The sequence below is a fragment of the Tetrao urogallus genome (assembly GCF_951394365.1).
Source record: "Tetrao urogallus genome assembly, chromosome: 21".
NCBI classification, from domain to species: Eukaryota; Metazoa; Chordata; class Aves; order Galliformes; family Phasianidae; genus Tetrao; species Tetrao urogallus.
This window is the reverse complement of record NC_136834.1, coordinates 6286622-6305464: the sequence shown is the minus strand read 5'-3', so window position 1 is coordinate 6305464 and position 18843 is coordinate 6286622. Positions and strand designations below refer to the sequence as shown.

At 67.3% G+C, this 18843-nt stretch overlaps 2 protein-coding genes across 2 annotated transcripts; one reads left to right on the top strand and one right to left on the bottom strand.

Annotated features, from left to right (window-relative positions):
* Positions 1-1099: 1099 nt before the first annotated feature.
* TNFRSF25 (TNF receptor superfamily member 25) lies at positions 1100-4563 on the top strand (the record flags this gene model as incomplete). Its single annotated transcript, XM_079545423.1, has 8 exons — positions 1100-1129; positions 2779-2974; positions 3098-3229; positions 3325-3483; positions 3558-3639; positions 3705-3763; positions 3840-4048; positions 4129-4563. 8 exons carry the CDS (start codon positions 1100-1102, stop codon positions 4561-4563), a joined length of 1302 nt encoding a protein of 433 aa, XP_079401549.1.
* A 979-nt stretch (positions 4564-5542) lies between these two features.
* Positions 5543-16924, bottom strand: ESPN (espin; the record flags this gene model as incomplete). The annotated part of the gene is made up of 13 exons (XM_079545566.1): positions 5543-5690; positions 5785-5796; positions 5882-5961; positions 8333-8614; positions 8714-8859; positions 10089-10494; positions 11799-12046; positions 12142-12361; positions 12458-12589; positions 12664-12846; positions 12924-13110; positions 15319-15512; positions 16631-16924. The coding sequence occupies 13 exons, from the start codon at positions 16922-16924 to the stop codon at positions 5543-5545; spliced, it is 2532 nt and encodes an 843-aa protein (XP_079401692.1).
* Positions 16925-18843: the final 1919 nt, after the last annotated feature.

The window sequence follows — 18843 nt, the reverse complement described above, 5'->3', positions numbered from 1 at the left end:
CGTGGGGGACACAGAGCAGTCCCATCTGGGAGGATGCATTCCTGCAGGGCAGCACCGGGCTGCCCATTGCTACCCAGGGGTGTCTGTGTGGGGCTGGACATGGCGCACTGTGTGGTCATGGGGCTGCGCCTGGGGAGGCCATGGGCTCAGCAGCTCCATGCGAGGAGGAGGGATGGCGACGTCGGCAGCGGGGAGTGGGGAAGGTGTGAGATGGCTGCGGGGTGGGCAGCACAGGGCTGCTGGCATGTGGGGCGGGAGGCGGGGGGTGGCGAGACGAGGGGACAGGGCTGAGCTGGGGCTAGCAGTGGCCACAGGGTCTGGCCAGGGCATGGTTTGGTGGCCAGGGAGTAGGAGCGTGGGAGCTGCGGTGGCCGAGAGCTGGGTGCCGTCCTGTGCTGGGCTGGTGGGGAGCTACTGCCTGTTGACACAGCCCACACCGGAGTGGGATGCCACTGCAGAGTGTGTATTTATTGAGCTTCAGGCTGTCCCTGTAGCAGTGCTGCCTGCTGGCACTGGGAGGGGGCGGTGGCTGCACTGTGGGCATGTACTGGCCGTGGCACCTGTGCTGGCTGCGGTGCGGTCCAGCCAAGCAATAAACCTTGCTGTGTGCATGCTGCGCCTGCCTCGCCTCTCCTTCGGGCAACAGCCAGGCACCGTGGGGTGAAGAGGAGTGGATGTGGAGCAGATGCCATGCAACGCTCATGGAGCCAGCCCCAGCTCTGTACCCCAGCTTGGGGGTTTGGGTCAGGGTGCAGCTCTGCCTAGCAAAGCAGAGGATGCTGTGTCCCCCCTCTGGGCTGTGTCTGTGCTGCTGGGGGGAATGGGAGGGACATGTTGGGCTGGCACAGGTCTCTACTGCGCAGTGTTCCTGTCATGTGCTTTCGAACCCTCTGGTCTCATTTCCAAAAAAGCATTTCCTCCTGCTGTGGTCACATATAAAAGCCTGCTTGGGGAGGGCTGGTGCTCATTCATCACAGGTCGTGCAGCAGCAATGGGGCGTGGGGGAACCCTATACTGAATCTCCCCAGCACCGGGAACCTCATGCTCAGTTGTGCCCACCATTGCCACACGGCATGACCCAGCTGTGCCGGCTGCAAGGATGAAGCACCGCTGCCCAGGGGTGGCCTCGGTGAGTGTGGGAGGGCTGGGGGCCTGCTGGCTAGGCTGGTGTGGCCCTGGGTGCCCAGAGCAGGTGGTGGCTGTGGGTGGTTTCAGTGGAAGGGGTGAGAGATGCACTCGGCAACTTGCTGAGGGGCCCACGTCCCACGAAAGCGCTCACTGTCTGAGCTGTGCTGAACACCTGGAGGCTGCAATCTGCCCTCCCGCAGCCTGAGCCAGGGCACAGCAGTGGGGCTGTGGGTGGGATATGGTCGCAGGGGTGATAGGTATGGTACGGCCGTGGGGACCACAGGCACAGCGCGCTTATGGGAAGCACGGGTATGGCACAGCCCCAGGGCTAGGCATGGCCACGGGTGCTGAGGGCACAGCGCAGTCACCGGCAGCGTGAGCGCAGCCACAGCACCGTGGCCAGGCTGCGCTGAGAGCCTGCGAGCGCGGGTCAGGGATGCCGTTGCAGCCCCAAGCACGGTGGCAGACGGTGGCAGCGGGCTGGCTGAGTAGGTGGTGCTCCAGCCTTGCGGGGCCAGGAGCAGAGGCTGCAGACAGAACCGCGTTACGGGTAGGGGCGGCGCTTGAGCGGCACAGGAAGCGGAGGCCCCGCTGCGTAACCGGTGCCGCGCAGCAGCTGCCCACCGGGCGCGGGGACGGGGCGGCACACGCGTGCAGGTCGGGCCCCGCCGCGGGGTGCTCGTGCCCGGCAGGGCTGTGCGCTGACTCAGACGTGCCGCTGGCTGCTGGGCTCCTTGTTGTGGTGCGGCCGCCCTGATGCGATCGCAGCGTTATGCAAATGGCGCAGCCTGGGCATGGTTTCCAGTCCGGCGGCGGCGGGTTTAATAGAAAATGATTCAGTCCTTGTAATCGGGGTGATCTCGGCTGGGAAATCCAGCCCCCGGCAAGGAATCCCCTGGCTTCCTGCCTGCCGTGGCCGAGCAAACGCTGCTCGCATCACAGCGCCGTGTGCGGCTCCGGGACCCCAGCCGGGCTGCGGGTGGTGGAGTGAGGCAGGCACCCCCTGTGCTCCCCCCAGAGCTCCCCTGCACTCAGCAGCCAGCGCCCTGCGGGGTGGCGGGGGAGCAGTGACCTACTTTGGGACGCACGCATGAAGTGTGATAGCATCGGGGACAGCGTGAGCTGGGCATGGTTTCCTCTCAAGGAGGAAATCGCCTCATCTGCGAGGCAGATAAAAACGGAGGAAAGTGGAGGGAGGCGTTAACCCTCCCGTGCCCTGAACTGCACTGTGTGGGGCTGAGCACTGGGCTGGCTGATGGCATCTGGAGGTCTGAGCTCCTGTGGGCAACGCTGGTCTGCCTGAGCCCAGCAGGACGACCCGTGTGCCCACACAGTGTGTGCCCTATGCTGAGGTCAGGAAAGCAATTACTCAGGGACCAAGGGGAAAGCCCGGCACAGGGGCTGCCATGGGGCATTCCCAGCCGTGGGGCTGTGGGCTCGGGGCTGCCCCTGGCTGTTCTGCCCTGCTGCCAGCCCTGCAGGGCACCGGCATCTGCTTGGCCTAACACCCTGCAGATTGGGCTTGGCTGGGGCTCAGGTGCCTGTTGTCCATGGCTGGAAGCCCAGTGAGTGCGATGGCCCAGCCCTGCTGCCCTGGGATGCCCGCTCTGCACCCAGGCTCTCTGCAGCCTGCCCTCTCCCTGCCCACAGGTGCTCCTGGCAGTGCTGTGGCTGCTGGCCAGCGGGTCACAGCCCCCGGGCTGCCAGGACTGTTCCATGCTACGCAGCCAGCAGGGCCTGGTGCTCCCATCCAACCGCACTCGGAGGTCCACCATAAAGTCCTCCTGCCCCTCCGGGATGAGCTGGATCCGTTCAGTTGGTCGGTGCTGTACCCAGTGTCCCCCAGGTGAGAAGTGCCCGGCTGGCAAGGCACCATGCACCAGGTGTGTCGCTTGCCATGGGCATGGTGGCATGGCACTGCCTGGGCATGCAGCAGTGGCCGTGCTCATTGTCCCTCTGCTGCCCACAGGGACATTCCTGCAAACCCCCTGCACGAGCCACGGAAACGACAACGTCTGTGTAGCCTGTCCCACTGGCACCTTTCTCTCCCACCCCAACACCCGCCCCAAGTGCGATGCTTGCTATACGTGTGACCATCAAAGTGAGTCGGCAGTGTGCTGTGCCACACTGTACTATATTGTGCCACGCTGTGCCACGCTGTGCTTGTGCTGCCCTGCTCACCGCCTGCCTCTGCAGCTTTCCAGACTGTGGTGAGCAACTGCTCAGCCACCAGCAACATCGCCTGTGGCTGTGAGTCTGGCCACTTCCGTGAGTGCCAAAACAAGGATGATTCCTGCAGTGACTTCTCCTGCAAGAAGTGCAAGACCTGCCCTGGGAAGTTGCTTCTGCAGCCCTGTGAGTGTTTCCACCCAGCCCATGGGATGCCACCTGCAGGGCCTCCACTGGCCTGACATGCACCCTCTCCCCAGGCTCAGACAGGCAAGACGCACAGTGTGGGAGCTGCAAGCCCGACTTCTATGCCGAGGGCAGCGAGTGCCGCCCGTGCCGCATGTAAGCAGCTCCCGGGGGGGGTGTGCTGGCAACAGGCACAGTTCCCACCATCCCTCTTCTTGCAGGAGCACCCCAGAGACATGCGGCGAGGAGTGCCAGCGGGTGTGCGGCCACCGTGCCCCAGGTGTGTGAGGTGGTGAGGCTTGGGGTGAGGGCAGTGGGGTGGGGAGCAACCAGGGGACAGCACTACTTCCTTGCAGGCTCGGGGCTGGAGTACATCCTGCTGGGTCTGACCGGGCCCCTCTTCCTGGGTGCCCTTGCCATCTACCACAAGCGGAAGCGGCTCCAGATGGAGACCCCAGCAGCCAGCTCTCTACCTACAGTCTCACCCTGGGACTGCTCTGGCCCCACAGCCTGTATGCACCCCGTCACCCAGAGGGCTGCAGCAACAGAAGTGATGCAGTGCCAGGTGAGTGCCTGCGGTGGGGTGGGTGGCTACCAGCCACGGTCGGGCGGTCTGCACTGGACCTGGCCAAACTCTCCGGACAGGTGTGGGAGCCTGGCTCCAGCATGGTGAGGAGGAGCTCCGAGTCCTCGGCCTTGCTGCACCAACAACCCAGCAGAGCAGCATTGCCCAACGGCACCACAGAGCCCTCGGTGCCCAGCACAGCGCACAGCCCGGCCCCACCACTCAGCAGCCCCCAGCGCTGTGCCCTGCTGCAGGGCAGCCAGCTCTACGCTGTCATCAACGCGGTGCCGGTGCGGCGCTGGAAGGAGTTCATGCGGGTGCTGGAGCTGCGGGACACCGAGATTGAGCTGGTGGAGATGGAGGTGGCCCCGTTCCGCGACCGGCAGTACGAGATGCTGAAGCGCTGGTGCCAGCAGACCAGTGCCACACTTGACCGCATCTTCGCCGCCCTGGAGCACATGGACCTGTCGGGCTGCGCTGAGACACTGCGCCAGAGCCTGGCATTGGGACCCTGATTTCATGTCTGCAGTGTGGTGACACAGCCCCAGCGGCTGCCCCACAGCCCTCCTGGCTGCACTGTGCCCCCTCAGCAAAGCGAGCGGATCCGGCACACAGAGTGCCCTACCCCTAAGTATTGTTACTTATGCTGTGTAGACATTTTATGTCAGTTATCTGGACTGCTGGCTCAGGCTGCAGGAGCAGAGCAGAACTCCCCTTCTGGGCCACTCACCCCCCCTATTTATGTCCTCCTGCTCTCGGGATCCCGTGCTGCTCGCAGGACGAGCAGGCACCGAGCCCGCTGCAAACCCATGGGATAGTTCTCGAGGCCGCCCAGCTGGTGCACATGGGTGGGCCTGCCCCTGCCCCAATAAAGCACTGTGTTCTCCACCCCTTCGCACCTGGCCCTTCTTCTGGGGCTGCTGCTGGCCCCACAGCACAGAAGTGGGGCCAACTGGGCTCCTGGATGGGAGCACCACGGATGGAAGCACCATCGGGGATGGCACTCGGGTGGCAGAGCACAGCACAGCACAGGCACCACAGGAGGGCAGGAGGGGCATTGCGGGCAGCCCCAGGAAGGCGAGGGGCACCGCAGGAGGGGATTTATTGTTTTAATTGCCGAAAAACGCGGAGGGTCTGGGTCAGACGCGGGCCGGAAGCCTCCCTCTAGCGGCTCCGGAGGCGGAGGGAAGGAGCGCGGGGAGCACGCAGCGCGCGCCGATTGCACGGCAGCCCCCGTGCAGCGCGGCTCCAGGGCCCCGTTCTGTGAACGGCAGCGTCGGGGGCAGCAGGCGGGGGCAGCGGGATGGGGCTACGAGAACCTGGGCGGTGGCAGCGGGCGCTCCTGCGGGGCGGGTGAGGTGGGAGCGCCGGGGGCCGTTGGCGGCGGGAGGAGGGCGCGTGCGTCCCGGCGGGCACCGGGCGCGGAGCGGAGCCTCGTCCCACCGCTAAGAGCCGGGGGCAGCGCGGGGCGTGACGCTGCTGCAGGGAGCGGGGCTAGTGCTTCGCTATGTCCCCTTTCTTGAGGATGATCTGCCGCTGCCAGGGCGCCAGCTTTGTCTCATCGTACCCAAGAGTCCTTAGCTTTTCTGACTGCTCCTTTTCCTTCTCCTCCTCCTCTCGCTTCTGCTTCTCTTGCTCTTTCCTGCTCAGCAGCAGAGGGGTCAGGGCGCCGCGGGTCTCTAAGCCCCCCAAGCACACCCACCCACCCGCCAGGAGAGGGGACGCATGGCACTCACCGCTTCTGCTCTCTGCAAAGGCAAAGGGATGAGACACCATTAGTGTGGGGCCAGGGGCAGCTACCCGGCACAAACAGCCCCCACCTGCCCCGCTCACCTCTCCTCCTCCAGCTTCTTGCGCAGGATGTCCCTCCTCCAGGCCGGCATGCTGGCCAGGCGTGCCTCCTCCTCCTTCTCCTGCAACAAAGAGGCGCGTTACAGCCAGCCCCAGGAGCACAGCCGGGCTCCACAAGAGAAGCAGGGACGTGCCGGCTTCTGGGCAGCAGCCCTCCCACGGACATCACCCCCGGGCACGCAGCTACAGGGAGCACAGGCACGAGGCAGCACGGCACTGGTGGGATGCAGCTCTATGGCGCTATGGGCACGGCACCAGGTGGGTCCTGCTGTCCTGGTCCCCTCTGCTGTCTATGTTACCCCGGCACGGGGAGCACGCGTGACCAAGGACCGTGCGGAGCGCTGAGCCCTTCACAGCACACACAGCTTTATTGCACGGACACGTAGGGGCCCACGCTGCCCCAGCACTGCAAACCACACCATAGGGGAGCAGCGCTCCAAGCACAACACACAGCCACAGCAAGTGGCACACAGCAACCTCAACACACAGCCGGCCACGGGACCCTCGAGAGGTCTGGGCACTTGGGACTTCACGGCACAAGGCCAAACCCGGCAGTCCTCAGAGCCGACCCGCAGCCCTGCCGCCACGAGAGCAGCAGGGCAGCCGAGCCGTGCAGTGCACTGGTTCCTGCTGCTGCCTGCACCCAGCTGCATGCCCAGCTCTGTGCTCAGCAGCCCCGCGCCTTCACCACAGCCCTGCCGCCGCAGCACCCTGTTCGGCTCAGATATCAAACATCTCTGCTTCCTTCTCCTTCCAAAAGGAGAAGCTGCGGTCGATGTAGCGGCAGATGTCCTCATCGCTGAACTCTCCCAGCTCTGAGACCAGCTGGGCTGGCTCCTGCGTGCCCCGGGCTGTGGCTGCTGGACAGGGAGGCACAGGGCTCGATCCCACTGCTGCCACTGTGTTGGTGGGGCTGTCCCCAAAGAACTCCTGCTTGAGGTCCTCAAAGCCATCGAGCCAGCAGCGGTGGCCAGCCTCAACCCGCTCCAGTGCGGCACGGTGGAAGCGCCGGATGCACTCCCAGCTGTGGGTGCTCAGGCGGTCAAACATCTCATAGCACAGCAGGTGCCGGAAGCGCCGCTCCTCGGGACTGAGGTTCATCTCCAGCAGCTGGAAGTAGCCCAGCATGAAGAGGTCCAGTGAGAGGCTGTCGTAGGGCATGGGCGAGCCTCGCACGTGGGGCAAGAAGTGCTCGGGCCAGTAGAGCACTTCAGCACGGCTCAGCCGCCTGATCTGCCGCCCCGGCACACGGTGGGCCACACTCCTCCAGCGCGCCAGCAGCCTTGCCACTGCCTGCCGCTGCTTCCAGAGCCGCCGCAGCCGCTCGTCCCCATGGGTTTGTGAGCCCGGTGCCTCTGCCAGCGCCCATTTTTTCCAGTGCTCCAGGAAGAGGGACACAGCACGCTCCTTGTGCGCATCGATGCGCTCCTGCAGGCAGCTCAGCTCTGTCTGCACCGGGCGGCTCCGTCGCAGCGTGCCATCCACATCCTCATCCCCATAGTCCTCCTCCAGGACGGGCTCACGGGTGCAGCCATCCATCAGCACACCGGTGGGCAGCGATCGCTTTCTCTTGGTGACCCTGGCGTGGGGCACAGGGGCTCCCACCAGCCCCTCGTAGTTGGCCTTCAGGCTGCGCACTGAGACACCGCAGCGCAGGATCTCGTGCCGGGCATCCTGCTGGGTGCTGGCAGCAGCAGGGGGGGGCCTCTGCGGCACGGTGCTGCTCGCTGCTCCCCCTGCCCCAGAGCTCTCGCGGCCTCCTAGGGCAGCCAGCAGCATGGCCATGCTCCTCAGCAGCGCGGAAGTCTTGCTGCACCAGGCGGGCAGGTCCTCAGCACGGCCCTGCAGGCGCCGGGGATCTAGGGAAAAGCGCTCGGGGGCCAGAGCGGCCGAGAGCGGCAAGAGCTGCTGCAGCTCTTCCTCCAGCTGCTCCAGCTCTGTCTCCACTGTCTGCACCTTATGCATCACCTGTAGGTTTTCAATTTGCCTCTCAATGCGGAGAATGTCCTCCTCCGTCATGAGCTGCCCAAAGGGTCCCAGCATGCCCCCGTGGGCAGCGGAGTAGCGCCAGCACGGGGGGGGCGAGACGTTCCCAGGCTCCAGCTAGGGCAGGAAAAAGGGCAAAACAGCTCCTGAGGATGCACCCCACAGCCCTGCACATGCCAACCCCCCAGTGCCAGGGTCCAGCAGGGAGCCAGGACCATGCACCAGCAATAACCACACGGGATGAGTGCTCCGGAATGGGTTTGTAGCCAGGCAGGGTGCATGGCACCCACGGCACACATGGTGAGGCCATCTCCTGCATGCAGCAGGGCTGAGGCCATCCCAGCACAGGAGCCAGAGCGATGTGGTTCCACACCATGTCCACGAGCCAGGTCCTGGGCTGTTCTCACTGCACACAGCTCGCGGGACCCCACAGCAAGGCCCCCCTACCTTACGCCGCTGCTCCTCTTCCTCCTGCATGCGGAGCTGCAGCTTGCGCACCATCACCTGCCGCTTCCACTCAGGGATGGGCCGGCCCTGCTCATCGTGGCTTGGCACCAGAGCTTCCACATCTGGTGGGGCCACGGCCCCCGGCCCTGGCACTGGTGAGCTCCCATTAAGCACTGGCTCTGGCGAGCCCCCCGCCATGCAGCGCGGTGGCCCCCCGGCCTCAGGGGTGGCTGGTGGGGTGGGAGTCCTGGTGGGCGATGGGGAGGATGCTGGTGAGTCAGCCTGTGAAGGGAAGGAGGAAATGAGTGCTTGCTGTGCCCCCACCCGACCCCACAGGTTTTGGGGCACCCGCAACACGTCCCTCTGCCCCCTGCCACCTACGTTGGCCCCTGCCTGCCCGCTGCCAGAGAATACGGTGGTGAAGCCTTTGCTCTGTGGAGTTGGCTTCAGGCTCTTCCCGGCCTTGATTTCAGCCAGGAGCTCCGAGTTGTCGCCGGTGGGGGACATCATGTTGAACGACTTGGTGCCTGGTGAAGGAAGGCAGTGGGCAGCGCAGGCCCTGCTGCTGCCAGCCCCTGCCCGTGGCTGTGTCAGCCAGAAGCCTGTAGGACCCCATCAGACCAGCACCCAGCATCCAACTCCCCGGAGCATTCCCAGCCCTGAGCACTGCCTGCAAGCACAGCCCCGTGGCACCGTGCTGCAGCGCTGTGACCGCACGAACAGTACGGCTGCCGGCAGCAGCACGGTAGGACAGCCCTGTGCTACCCTGCAACCCCCTGCAGTGCCCCAGCAGCCGGAGGCCAGCACCGTGCCCTGCGAGCACCCACCGTCCGTGCCAGCCATGCGTGCGTCCCTAACGGCCCATGATGCCGCACCAAGGCAGAGCCCCTTCCCCGCCGCCCCCTGCTCGCCCGCTCGGCCGCGTAGCGCCGGGGCCCGGATGCCTGTTGGTGCTGCGGGCACAGCCGGGCGCTCGCAATGCCATCCAGTGCCGCTGAGCCCCCCAACCCCCGGGAGCCAGCGCTAATAAAGCAGGCGCTGAGCTGCTGCCAACCAGCGCGCTGCAATCAGCGGCGGGGGAGCGGCCGGTGTGCTCACGTGGCGAGGTAATGCCGGCCGGCTGAGCGCAAACAAAGGCTTTCTGTGCACAGGGCCGTGGGGGCCGCAGGGGGCACGGGGCCCTGCCAACCCTGTCGGCCCCACGCTCCGTTCCTGCCCCAGCCAGAGCCGTGTCAGCGCAGGGCCCCGGCTTGGCATTGCACAGCACGTCGCCCTCGTGGCCTGGGACACGTTGGCTGGGTTGCTCCATGTTGGGCTGCAGGGAGCTCGCCCTTGTGGCCATCGGTGCTGGGAGAGGTCGCGTGCCCACAGCACCACGTGTGAGCGCTGCCGCGATGCCAGGCTGCCCCACTGAGGTGCCCTGCTCCCAGCAAAGAGCAACAAGCTGCAGTACTTACTCTTCATCTGTCTCAAAGCTTTTCCTTCTAGGGGGAGAAGAAGAGAGGCGGCACAGCGCGTGTAGCAGAGGAAGGATTTGGCCACCACAAGACAAGAGAGAAGAGAAGCAGCCAGCAGTGAGAGCAAGTGGGGGCGGGCAGGCGTGGGAGCCCCCGCGCCGAGACCGGAGGAGAGAAGGACAGAGAGACCATCAGGAGCCGCGCCGCGCGGAGCGCAACGTGGTGTGAGGAGAAGCGCGAGGGCGGCCGGGAGGCAGAGCCACGATCCCAGCAGCGCGGTGCCCAGAGCCCCGACTTACTTCCAGTGGAAGAGGACGAGCGGCGAGGGCCAGCGGGCGGCGGAGGCGGAGGGGGCGGCGGGCAGGCGGCGTCGGGCAGCGGCGGAGGCGGTGGTGGAGGCGGCAGCTCGGTGCCAGGCTTGCTCTCCACCGGGCCCCCATTGTGCATGGCGTCCGCAGGCAACAGAGAGCTCTGGAAGAGCGCGGGCAGGGATGACGTAGGGTTGGGGCGCCGCGACGCACGCAGCTCCGGGGCCGCGCTCACCTCCTCGCTGTGCGCCATCCTGCGCGGGCCGGGCAGCTCTGCCGCGCTGGGCCCCAGGTGCTTGTAGTAGTCACCTGTGCTCGGCTGCTTGCTGAAGTTCCGTGACCGCCGCGTGGAGTCGGCCCGGCGCAGGCCCTCGGGGCTGCCCTCACGCGACACCAGCTGCAAAGGGAGCGCAGCTGAGCGGTGCGCAAGGCGAGACCCCGGAATGGCCGTGGGGCAGAGGCCGGGTGTGCGCCATGGGCCGGCGGTGGGCCCCGTGGGTGCCTGGCACCGTGACCCTGTGCCCAACGGCCCAGCTGAGCTTCCCCTGGGATAACCCCCTGGGAACAGAGTGCCGTGTCCTGGCCCCGCGGATTAGCCAGGAGCTGGAGCTTATCCCTGTGGCCTGGAGCCCCGCTGCAAACCTGGCAGTCAATGTCACTATTAAGGCAGCATGGCCTCAGCTCACCCCTCTGCATACCTCCGGGACTTTGCAGGCCGTGCCGTGTGGCACAGTTCTGTGTCTGCTGCTGGGCGAAGGGTCCCACTGTGTCCTGCATCCCACGCCCCACACTCTGCTCTCAGGGCCCCACTATTTGCATTTCCCTGCGTGCCACCTCCACCCAAGGCGTTTGCATGGCAAGCCCGGCTGCTCCGTGCAGCCTGCAGCCTCAACTACCTCAACAAGTGCCAGCTCGGCGCTTCCTGCTCCACCGGGCGCTGAGCCAAGCCTGGCTCTGGCCCCAGCAGCCACGGCCCCAGCCCCATGGGAAGGTACAAGGGTTGGTGCTGCAGGACCGAGCGGCACTCACGCACTCGGCACCGGCTGTACCCGGGCTCACCTACACCCCATGGGCAGCCCCAATTATTAGCCCCAGGTAGGGCTGCTCATTAGCCCCGGTTCTTCTAATGAATCCTGTGGGGAGCACGATAGGGAGCCGAGCCCAGAGCAGAGCTGGTACACACTGTGATACCGAGCCCCCAATCTGCCCGCCGCTGTGCACCAGGACCCGTGGCCGTGCTCTGGGCCCCCACCCCCAGCCTGGTGCTGCTGTCCAAGGCCAGAGGACCCTGAGCCCCCCGCACCCTGCACCCCCCCGCCCTGGGCGGCTGCACCCCTCTTACCTGTGCGTCCCGCTGAGCCCTCTCAGCTCCTGGCAGCACCAGCAATGCCACCCGACACCTGCGGCGCAGGTGACACCGGAGCCGGGCACTCAGGTTACAGCTGCTGCTGCACCCCACGCTTCCGCACAGCCACCCACGCCCAGCTCGCCCAGGGACGCTGCGTCGGTGGCACCACGTGGGCTCGGCACATGCTGCCCACACGGTGCGGCATGCTGAGCTGGCACAGCCAGGGCATCAGAGCCACCCGCTGCCACAGCGATGTTGGGGCACCGTTGGCCCCAGCTTGCCACACTCCCCTGCAGTTAGCGGTTCTCACAGCCCATCGGTGGCTCGTCCCCCCTGAGCTATGGGGGCCGTACCTCTCTGCGCAGCGCCTGGCTCTCCACGTGCCGCAGGTTGTTCTTGGCCCGCACGTAGATGTCGGCGGTGTCGGGGGCAACGGGCGGTGCGGGCGCAGGGTAGCCGGGGGGTGGGGGAGGGGGCCGGGTTGCAGGGGGGGGTGGCGGTGGAGGGAAACTGGGGGGTGGCGGTGGGGGACCCTCGCTCGCCAGTCCTCTGCCCCGTGGCCGCGTCTCGGGGTTCAGCATGTCCATGTAAGCCTGCATGTCTGTGAGTGCCGGCTCCGGGACCCCTGCGGGGGGGAGGGGGTGTCACAGCACAGCTCAGCCCATGTCCCCCCTGAACCCTGCCCCAGGCACTCACGGGCTGCAGGGGCCGTGTGGGGGCCGCCCCTTTTCTCCCCGGTGCTGGACTGGCTGGAGTTGCAGGAGTCGTAGTTGGAGAGGGTGCTGGCGGGGGAGCCAACCTCGAAGCGCGCCTGGGGCACCGATGCCGTGGTGTTGGGTGATGACATGCCCGAGTCAGGCTGACGGCACTCCCCATCTGCCGAGGGGTCTCGTGACAGCACACGGTGCTCCATGCTCTGCGGCACAGAGAGTGGTCAGACAGCCGCACCCAGGTCCCGCACGGCCCCCACACCCCCTGTGCTCTTGTCCCACATCCTAGCACGCCATGGTACCATGTTCTCCACGGTGCGCAGGTACTTGGCGCAGTGGATGTGGCCATTGTAATCGGCGAGGTCGGCCGCCGTGTAGCCATCCTGGTCGCGGATGCTGAGGTCAGCGCCGTTCACCACCAGGATCTGGCAGCACTGGAAGAGGGGGCACAAGACAGGGCTGGCGCAGTGCCTCCTACCCCTGTGCCCCCCCACTTGCCAGCACCCACCTCCAGCTCGCCATTCTCAGCAGCGTCGTGCAGCGGCGTGCCGCCCCATCCGTCTGCCGTGATCTCACCACCGTGCAGCAGCAGCCAGCTCAGCACCTTGGCGTGGCCGCGGCTGGCAGCAAAGTGCATGGCCGTGGCTCCGTCGTCATCCCGCTCCGACAGGCTCACTGTCGTGAAGCTCATCTGTGGAGCGCAGGGGTGCCGTGCCATGCCGTGCCATACCGCTCTGCGCCACCGTGCCGTGTCCAGGCAGCACTTACCAGCCAGACGATGACGGTGTTGTGGCCCATCTGGGCTGCAGCATGCAGTGGGGTCATGCCGTCGTTGGCCCGTACGTGGGGGTCGGCCCCGCAGTCCTTCACCAAGTATTGGATGATCTCGAGGTGGCCCTCCTGGCAGGCGAGGTACAGAGGGGTGGCACCGGTCTTGGTCTGGGCACTGAGCGTGCTGCAAGCAGAGCACAGTGCCGGGTGCCTGCAGCCCCTCCGATGGGAGCACAGCCGGCACCGGGACACTTGGGGCACTGGGGTCGTGTGGCCACAGAGCACAGGAGTGTGGGATTCACAGTTATGGGGGCACAGGGGTTCTGTACGAGGACGCGTGGTCACAGAGGATGTGTAGGACACGAGGGACACGTGGATGTGCGGGGACATGAAGTCACGCGTCTGGGGACACGCACAGCACAGAGCAGGCAGGGCAGTGCTGGGACCCTCCACCCTGCAGCCCCACACAGACACGGCTGCTGCTGCGGGAGGTCACTAAGTCAATAAGCTCGGGCTAATCGCATTCCTTTGGCTGTTTTTGGACACTGCAATCTAGCAGTATTTTTAAGTAAGCAGCTTAGGCACCTGCAGCCAGTGGGGAAGGGTGGAACTGTGCGATGGCACTGCCCAGCCCCACTGCTGGGCATCGCATCCCCTTCCCGTTGGGTGGCCCTTGACACTCCATGGCCTGAATCCCCCATCCCACATTCCCCACCCCGCATCCCAAATCCTGCAGCCCTGCTGTGCAGGAAGCTGGATTTTTTGAGTGCTCCACAAAACCTGTTGAATATTTAAAAAAGGAAGAGCAACAAATACTCCACTCTGTTATCACACAGATCGCGGGCCTTTAATAATTGATCCCTGTAACCGTGAGACGGTCCCAGCCGGCACCGGCCCCATGCTGTGCCATGCCGTGCCATGCTGTCCTGCTGAGCACTGCACTGGGGACAGGCCTGGGGGTTCAGCAGAACCTCTGAGAGGTGGTGTAGCCATGTGGTGTGGGTGCACTTGTTACGTTCCCAATCTCTAATCGCCATTTCCCAGTTACGAGGGGAGGTTAATCCATTCTGGTGAGTGCCGGCTGGCAGCAGGGAGTGCTGTGCCAGATGGCCACCACCCTGCATTGCTGCCTGCTTTGGGACCAGCTGCTGGGAACCCACAGGTGGCCAAGCTGCAGTGGGCTGGGAACCACAAGCTGCCCACGGCAGTGCTGGGAACGCCACACAGCCTCCACACTGGTGCTGCAGAGCCCAGCACGCGCCCACCCGAACTGCATCCACATCCCACGGCACCCCAGGATTGAATTTCACAGCTGTAACAGAGCCTGCTCCGAGGCACAGGGCGAGCAGTAAATAATTCAGGGGCCACCTCGGCAGGGGAAGGCAGCTGGCAGCAGATTAACCCCAGCAGGAACGTGAAACTCAGTGCAAAAGGGCTGCTGCTAAGAGCGCTCTGCAAGAGAACGGCACGGAGCTGTGAGGGAACAGGGCCTGGGGTGGGGAGGGTTGACTCATCTGGGCACGGGACGGCACAGGTGCCTCCACTGCGCCAGCACACCTGGGGCAAGGAGACAAAGGGCAGGGCAGCCTTGCTGGAGGAGCTGCCTACAGGTCAGGAGAGCGCTGCTGGGGGCGGTGCTCTGTGGGCTGGGGTCCTGCGCGAGAGGAAGGCGGGAGCGGGGCTGGGGGCAGCACGGGTCCCTCGTGCCCCTGAGCCCAGCGCGGTGTGGCAGGGCTGCACGTCCCCACGCCCCCCCCCTCAGCCGGGGCCTCGGTTATTTATAGAGCCTCTGCCCACCGTGGGAAATGAGATTAGGGCCGCGTAATCGCATCGTGAGCCCGGGGTGGCTCAGCACGGGGCGCTGCGCTGCATCCCCGGGCACGGCCTCGGGGAGGGCTGCGCAGGGGGTGAGGGCAGCGTGCGGGGCCGCGGCGGTGCCGGGCATCGTGCAGCCGCGGCGTCCAGCGGTGCCCGGCCCTGCGCTCCTGGAGGCAGCGGGAAAGGTCGCCTCTCCTCCGCGGGCAGCTTAATCTATTTACATAACGGAGGTGGACAAAGGCGGCTGTGTTATCGCCCCGCGCCACGAGCGCAGGGAACAAACCGCGCTCCGTGCCGCGGGCAATATTTCTGTCAGCGCTCGCTGCGCTCCTCCTCGCCCTTTTTCTGCGGGTGATAAAGGAAGCGCAGCTGTGTGCCCAGGTGATAATGCTGCCGCGTTGCCCTTGGAGCTGTGCAGCAGGGGGTGGATGTGGCCGGCTCCCAACGCTGGCGCCCTGCCCAGCAGCCGAGGTGGGGGGGTGGCAGCGGGGCCGCCCCAAAGCCTGAATCCTCCCTGCGCTGCCGAGCTCTCAGCTCTGCCCCCCAGCCTCCCAAGGGCAGCAGGGGCCGTTACCTTGGGCAGTGTCCTAAGAGAAGTCGCAGGGAAGGGAAATCCCCTTTGGCCGCAGCATAATGGACCGGCAGCGCTCCTGTGTCTGTGGCTGCCGTAGGATCGCTGCCTCCGAAGCGGAGGAGCCACTCGATCACCTCGTGGTGACCGAATCGGGCTGCGAGATGTAGGATAGTGGCACCGGAGTTGTCTGTGTCCTGCGGGAGGAAGGGGAGAGGCCGTTGGCATTCGGGACAGCTCTGCACCTCCAGCGAGGGAGAGCGTGTGGGGCTGGGGGGCTGAGAGGCTTCATATGCAGCCCTGCAGATCACGAGAGGATGGCCCTGGAAAGGACGGCAGAGGATCCCGGGGCCGTAAGCGTGCCGCTTCCCCGGGGGCCTCAGCAGCGGTTTAGCAGCCCGGCGCTGCACAAAGCCCCGCTTGTTTTGCCGCGGGGCTCGCTGCTGCCCCGGCCCCGCTGCCCTCCTCGCTCCGCGGGGCACAGAGCTGAGCTGGCCTCGGGCCAGAACGGCGCCGAACCGTGCTGAACCCGTCCTTCCTTCCTGCTTAATCACCTCTCTCACCCCTCCTCCTCCTCCTCGTCACATGTTGTTACCTCTCAGCCAGCCCGGGGCAAGCTGCTTATCTGCCCCGGGGCTCGCTCCGGTTGTATAAGCCCGAGAAGGGACCGGTGCCCCCGGGTCACAGCGCCCGGACACCCACCCCAGCCACCGTCCCCTCCTCGGGGCTGCGTGGCTTTGTCCTGCGTGTGGCGGATCTGCCGCCCCGAGTGCCGCGCAGGCAGCTCCCACCCGCACGCAGGACGAGGCCCTCCGCCGTCGAGCAGCGCAGAGGCTGCGCGTGGCTGTCCGCTCTCGGCAGTCTGTGCGTGACCTTGACGCCGTGGGCAGAGCCCTTCACGCAGACCCACGCGGCCGGAAACGTTGCTTCCCCTGCCGGACCGCGGCTGTGGAGCTCCGGCTCCGCGGACGCCCTTCGGGGCGCCGATCTCTGCTCTGCCCCGCAGCGCAGCGGCTCTGGGGCCTCTACTGCCTCTCGGCGCGGGCTTCACCCACTCTGGGGGCTGCGGTAGCTGAGCGGGAGGCTCCGCTCCGCCTGAGCTTAGCAGCGCACCGTGGCGGTCTTCGGGGTGCGTCGAGACGACTCTGGGCTCTCCGGTGCCCCGCCGGGATCCTCCCCGGGGCCGGAGGTGCCGCAGGGGCGGGGGCAGCCGTCCCGCCCCCCGGGGCCCCGCCGCCCGTCCCGCGCTCCCGCCGAGCCCGCCCCGTCGAGTCCCGCGCCCCCTCCCCGGCCCGCGGCCGCTCGCAGCTCGCACCTGCACGCCGCAGCCTCCCTGCGTGAGCAGCCACTGGAGACAGGCGAGGTTGCCGGTGGCGGCGGCGTCGTGAGCCGGCGTGGCTCCGTTGCGCGCCCGCGCGTCGCCGCGGAGAGCGGCCTCGGCCGCCAGGTACCGAAGACAGGCGAGGCGGCCGGCGCGGGCGGCGTGGTGAGCGGGAGAGGCTCCGAGCGCGTCCCGCAGCCCCGGCCGGAGCAGCCCCGCCGCCCGCAGCCCCCGCAGAGCCTCCACGTCGCCCTGCCGCGCCGCCTGCAGCGCCCGCTCTAGCGCCATGGTCCCGGCCCCGGACCGGCCGCGCCGGGCCGTCCGGCCGCCGCTTGGCACTGCGCGCCGCTCCCACGGCGCGGCGGCCCGGCCCCGCCGGCTCCTCCTCCTCCCCCGGGTCCGGCCCGCCCCGTGGCCCCCCCACCCCCTCCCACGCCGCCCCGCGCCGCGCGGCCCCTGCCGGAGCCCGGCCGTCGGGCACGGCAACCCACCCGCCGCAGGCCCTGCCCGCTGCCCGCTGCCCCCTGCCCGTTCCCCGGGCCGCAGAGCCGCCTTGCGGGGTGCTCGGGGTCCGCCGGTACCCCTGACACCTCGCAACCTCCTGGGATGAGAACCGTCCCGGCGGATGGCACGGGCTGAGCTGCTCCGAGTTCCCGGAGCGTGGCTGCGGGGTGCAGCGCTTCTGCGCGGGGTGCTGCGGATTTTGGGCGGCCTGCTGGAGCCGCCGTGCCCCTCAGCAGCCTGTGGTGCCGCAGCTGCAGCAGATGCGTTTCAGCCCCGATTTGAAGCCCTCGAGACCAGAAAGTTACTTTCAGATCTGTGGCTGTAACGGGAGTCGCGCCCGGGTCCGCGCTCCTGCTGAACGAAAGAGGCGGCGAGGGAACAGGGAGCTGCCGGTCGAGGCCCGGGGTGCCTCCTCGGGTGTCCGCAGGGTGCGGACCCCGGTCTGCCACCGCTCCCAGCGGTCCCCACGTGGTCTACAGCGCTCCTCCCTCCCGGCACCGCGGGGCGGGCGCCGCTGGCACCGACGGCGCTCACCGGGGTCGGGCCGAGACCCCCGCCCCGCCCGGCCCCGCTCCGTCAGCACCGCGGACAGCGGCGCCGGCTCCAGCACGGCGGACAGAGGCGAGGCCGGGCCGCCCTCCGCCCTCCGCCCTCCGCCCGCCCCCCGCCTGCCTGCCTGCCTGCCCCCTTACCTGCACGCCCTGCCCTCCCTACCTGCCCACCGCCCCTCCTGCCTCCCTGCCCCACTGTCTCCGCTCTGCCATCCGCACGGGGCCGGGAGGCGGGGCGGCCCGGTGGCTCATAAAGGCGTTGGCGGTGCCGGAGCGCCGGAGCGCGATGTCCCCGCCGGGCGCCGTCCCGCAGCCCCCGCGCAGCCCCGCCGAGCTGCGCAAGGTGAGCTCCGGTCTGCAGGAGAACCGCCTCCGGCGATGCCGGGCCGCCCTCACGGCCTCTTCTCCCCGCAGACACTCAAGCCCCTCCTGGAGAAACGCCGCCGTGCCCGCATCAACGAGAGCCTCAATCAGCTCAAAACGCTCATCCTGCCGCTCGTCTGTAAGGACGTGAGTGCCGCGGCCCGGCCCTGCGCCCCCGGCTCTTCGCCCCGTCCCCCTCACGTCGCTCTGTCCCCGTCTGACACTTCCCCCCCTCCCCATCCCCACCCTTCCTTCCCGGTGCCCGGTGCCCACCGTCGTCCCCCACAGAGCTCCCTGTACTCCAAGCTGGAGAAGGCGGACATCCTGGAGATGACCGTGCAGTTCCTGAGGGAGGTGCCGGCCGCGTCCTCGGCCCCAGGTGAGCCCCCCAGCCCGCCCCTCGCCCGCCGGGGCCCGGCCCGGTGCTCACGGCTGTCTCTCCGCAGAGCCCTCTGAGAGTTTCCGCGCCGGGTACCGCGCCTGCCTGGCCCGCCTGGGCGCTCTGCTGGCCCCCGCTCCGCCGCTCCCCCCTCGCCACTGCTTCCCGGAGCCTCCACCGCCCGCCCGCCCCAAGGCGGCCCCGCCGCATTCCGCCGTCCCGCTCCGCGCCCCCACCACCCCACTCTGGCGGCCCTGGTAGCCCCCCGCACACAGTTGTACATAACCCTATTTATTTGTACAGACCCCGCCGCCGGCCGGGGGATCCCCAACCCTTCGTACAAATAAACCTTTGGCCAAAGCTGAGCAGCGGTTGCCCCAGCAGCGCCGGCACTGCCTCCCACTCCCACC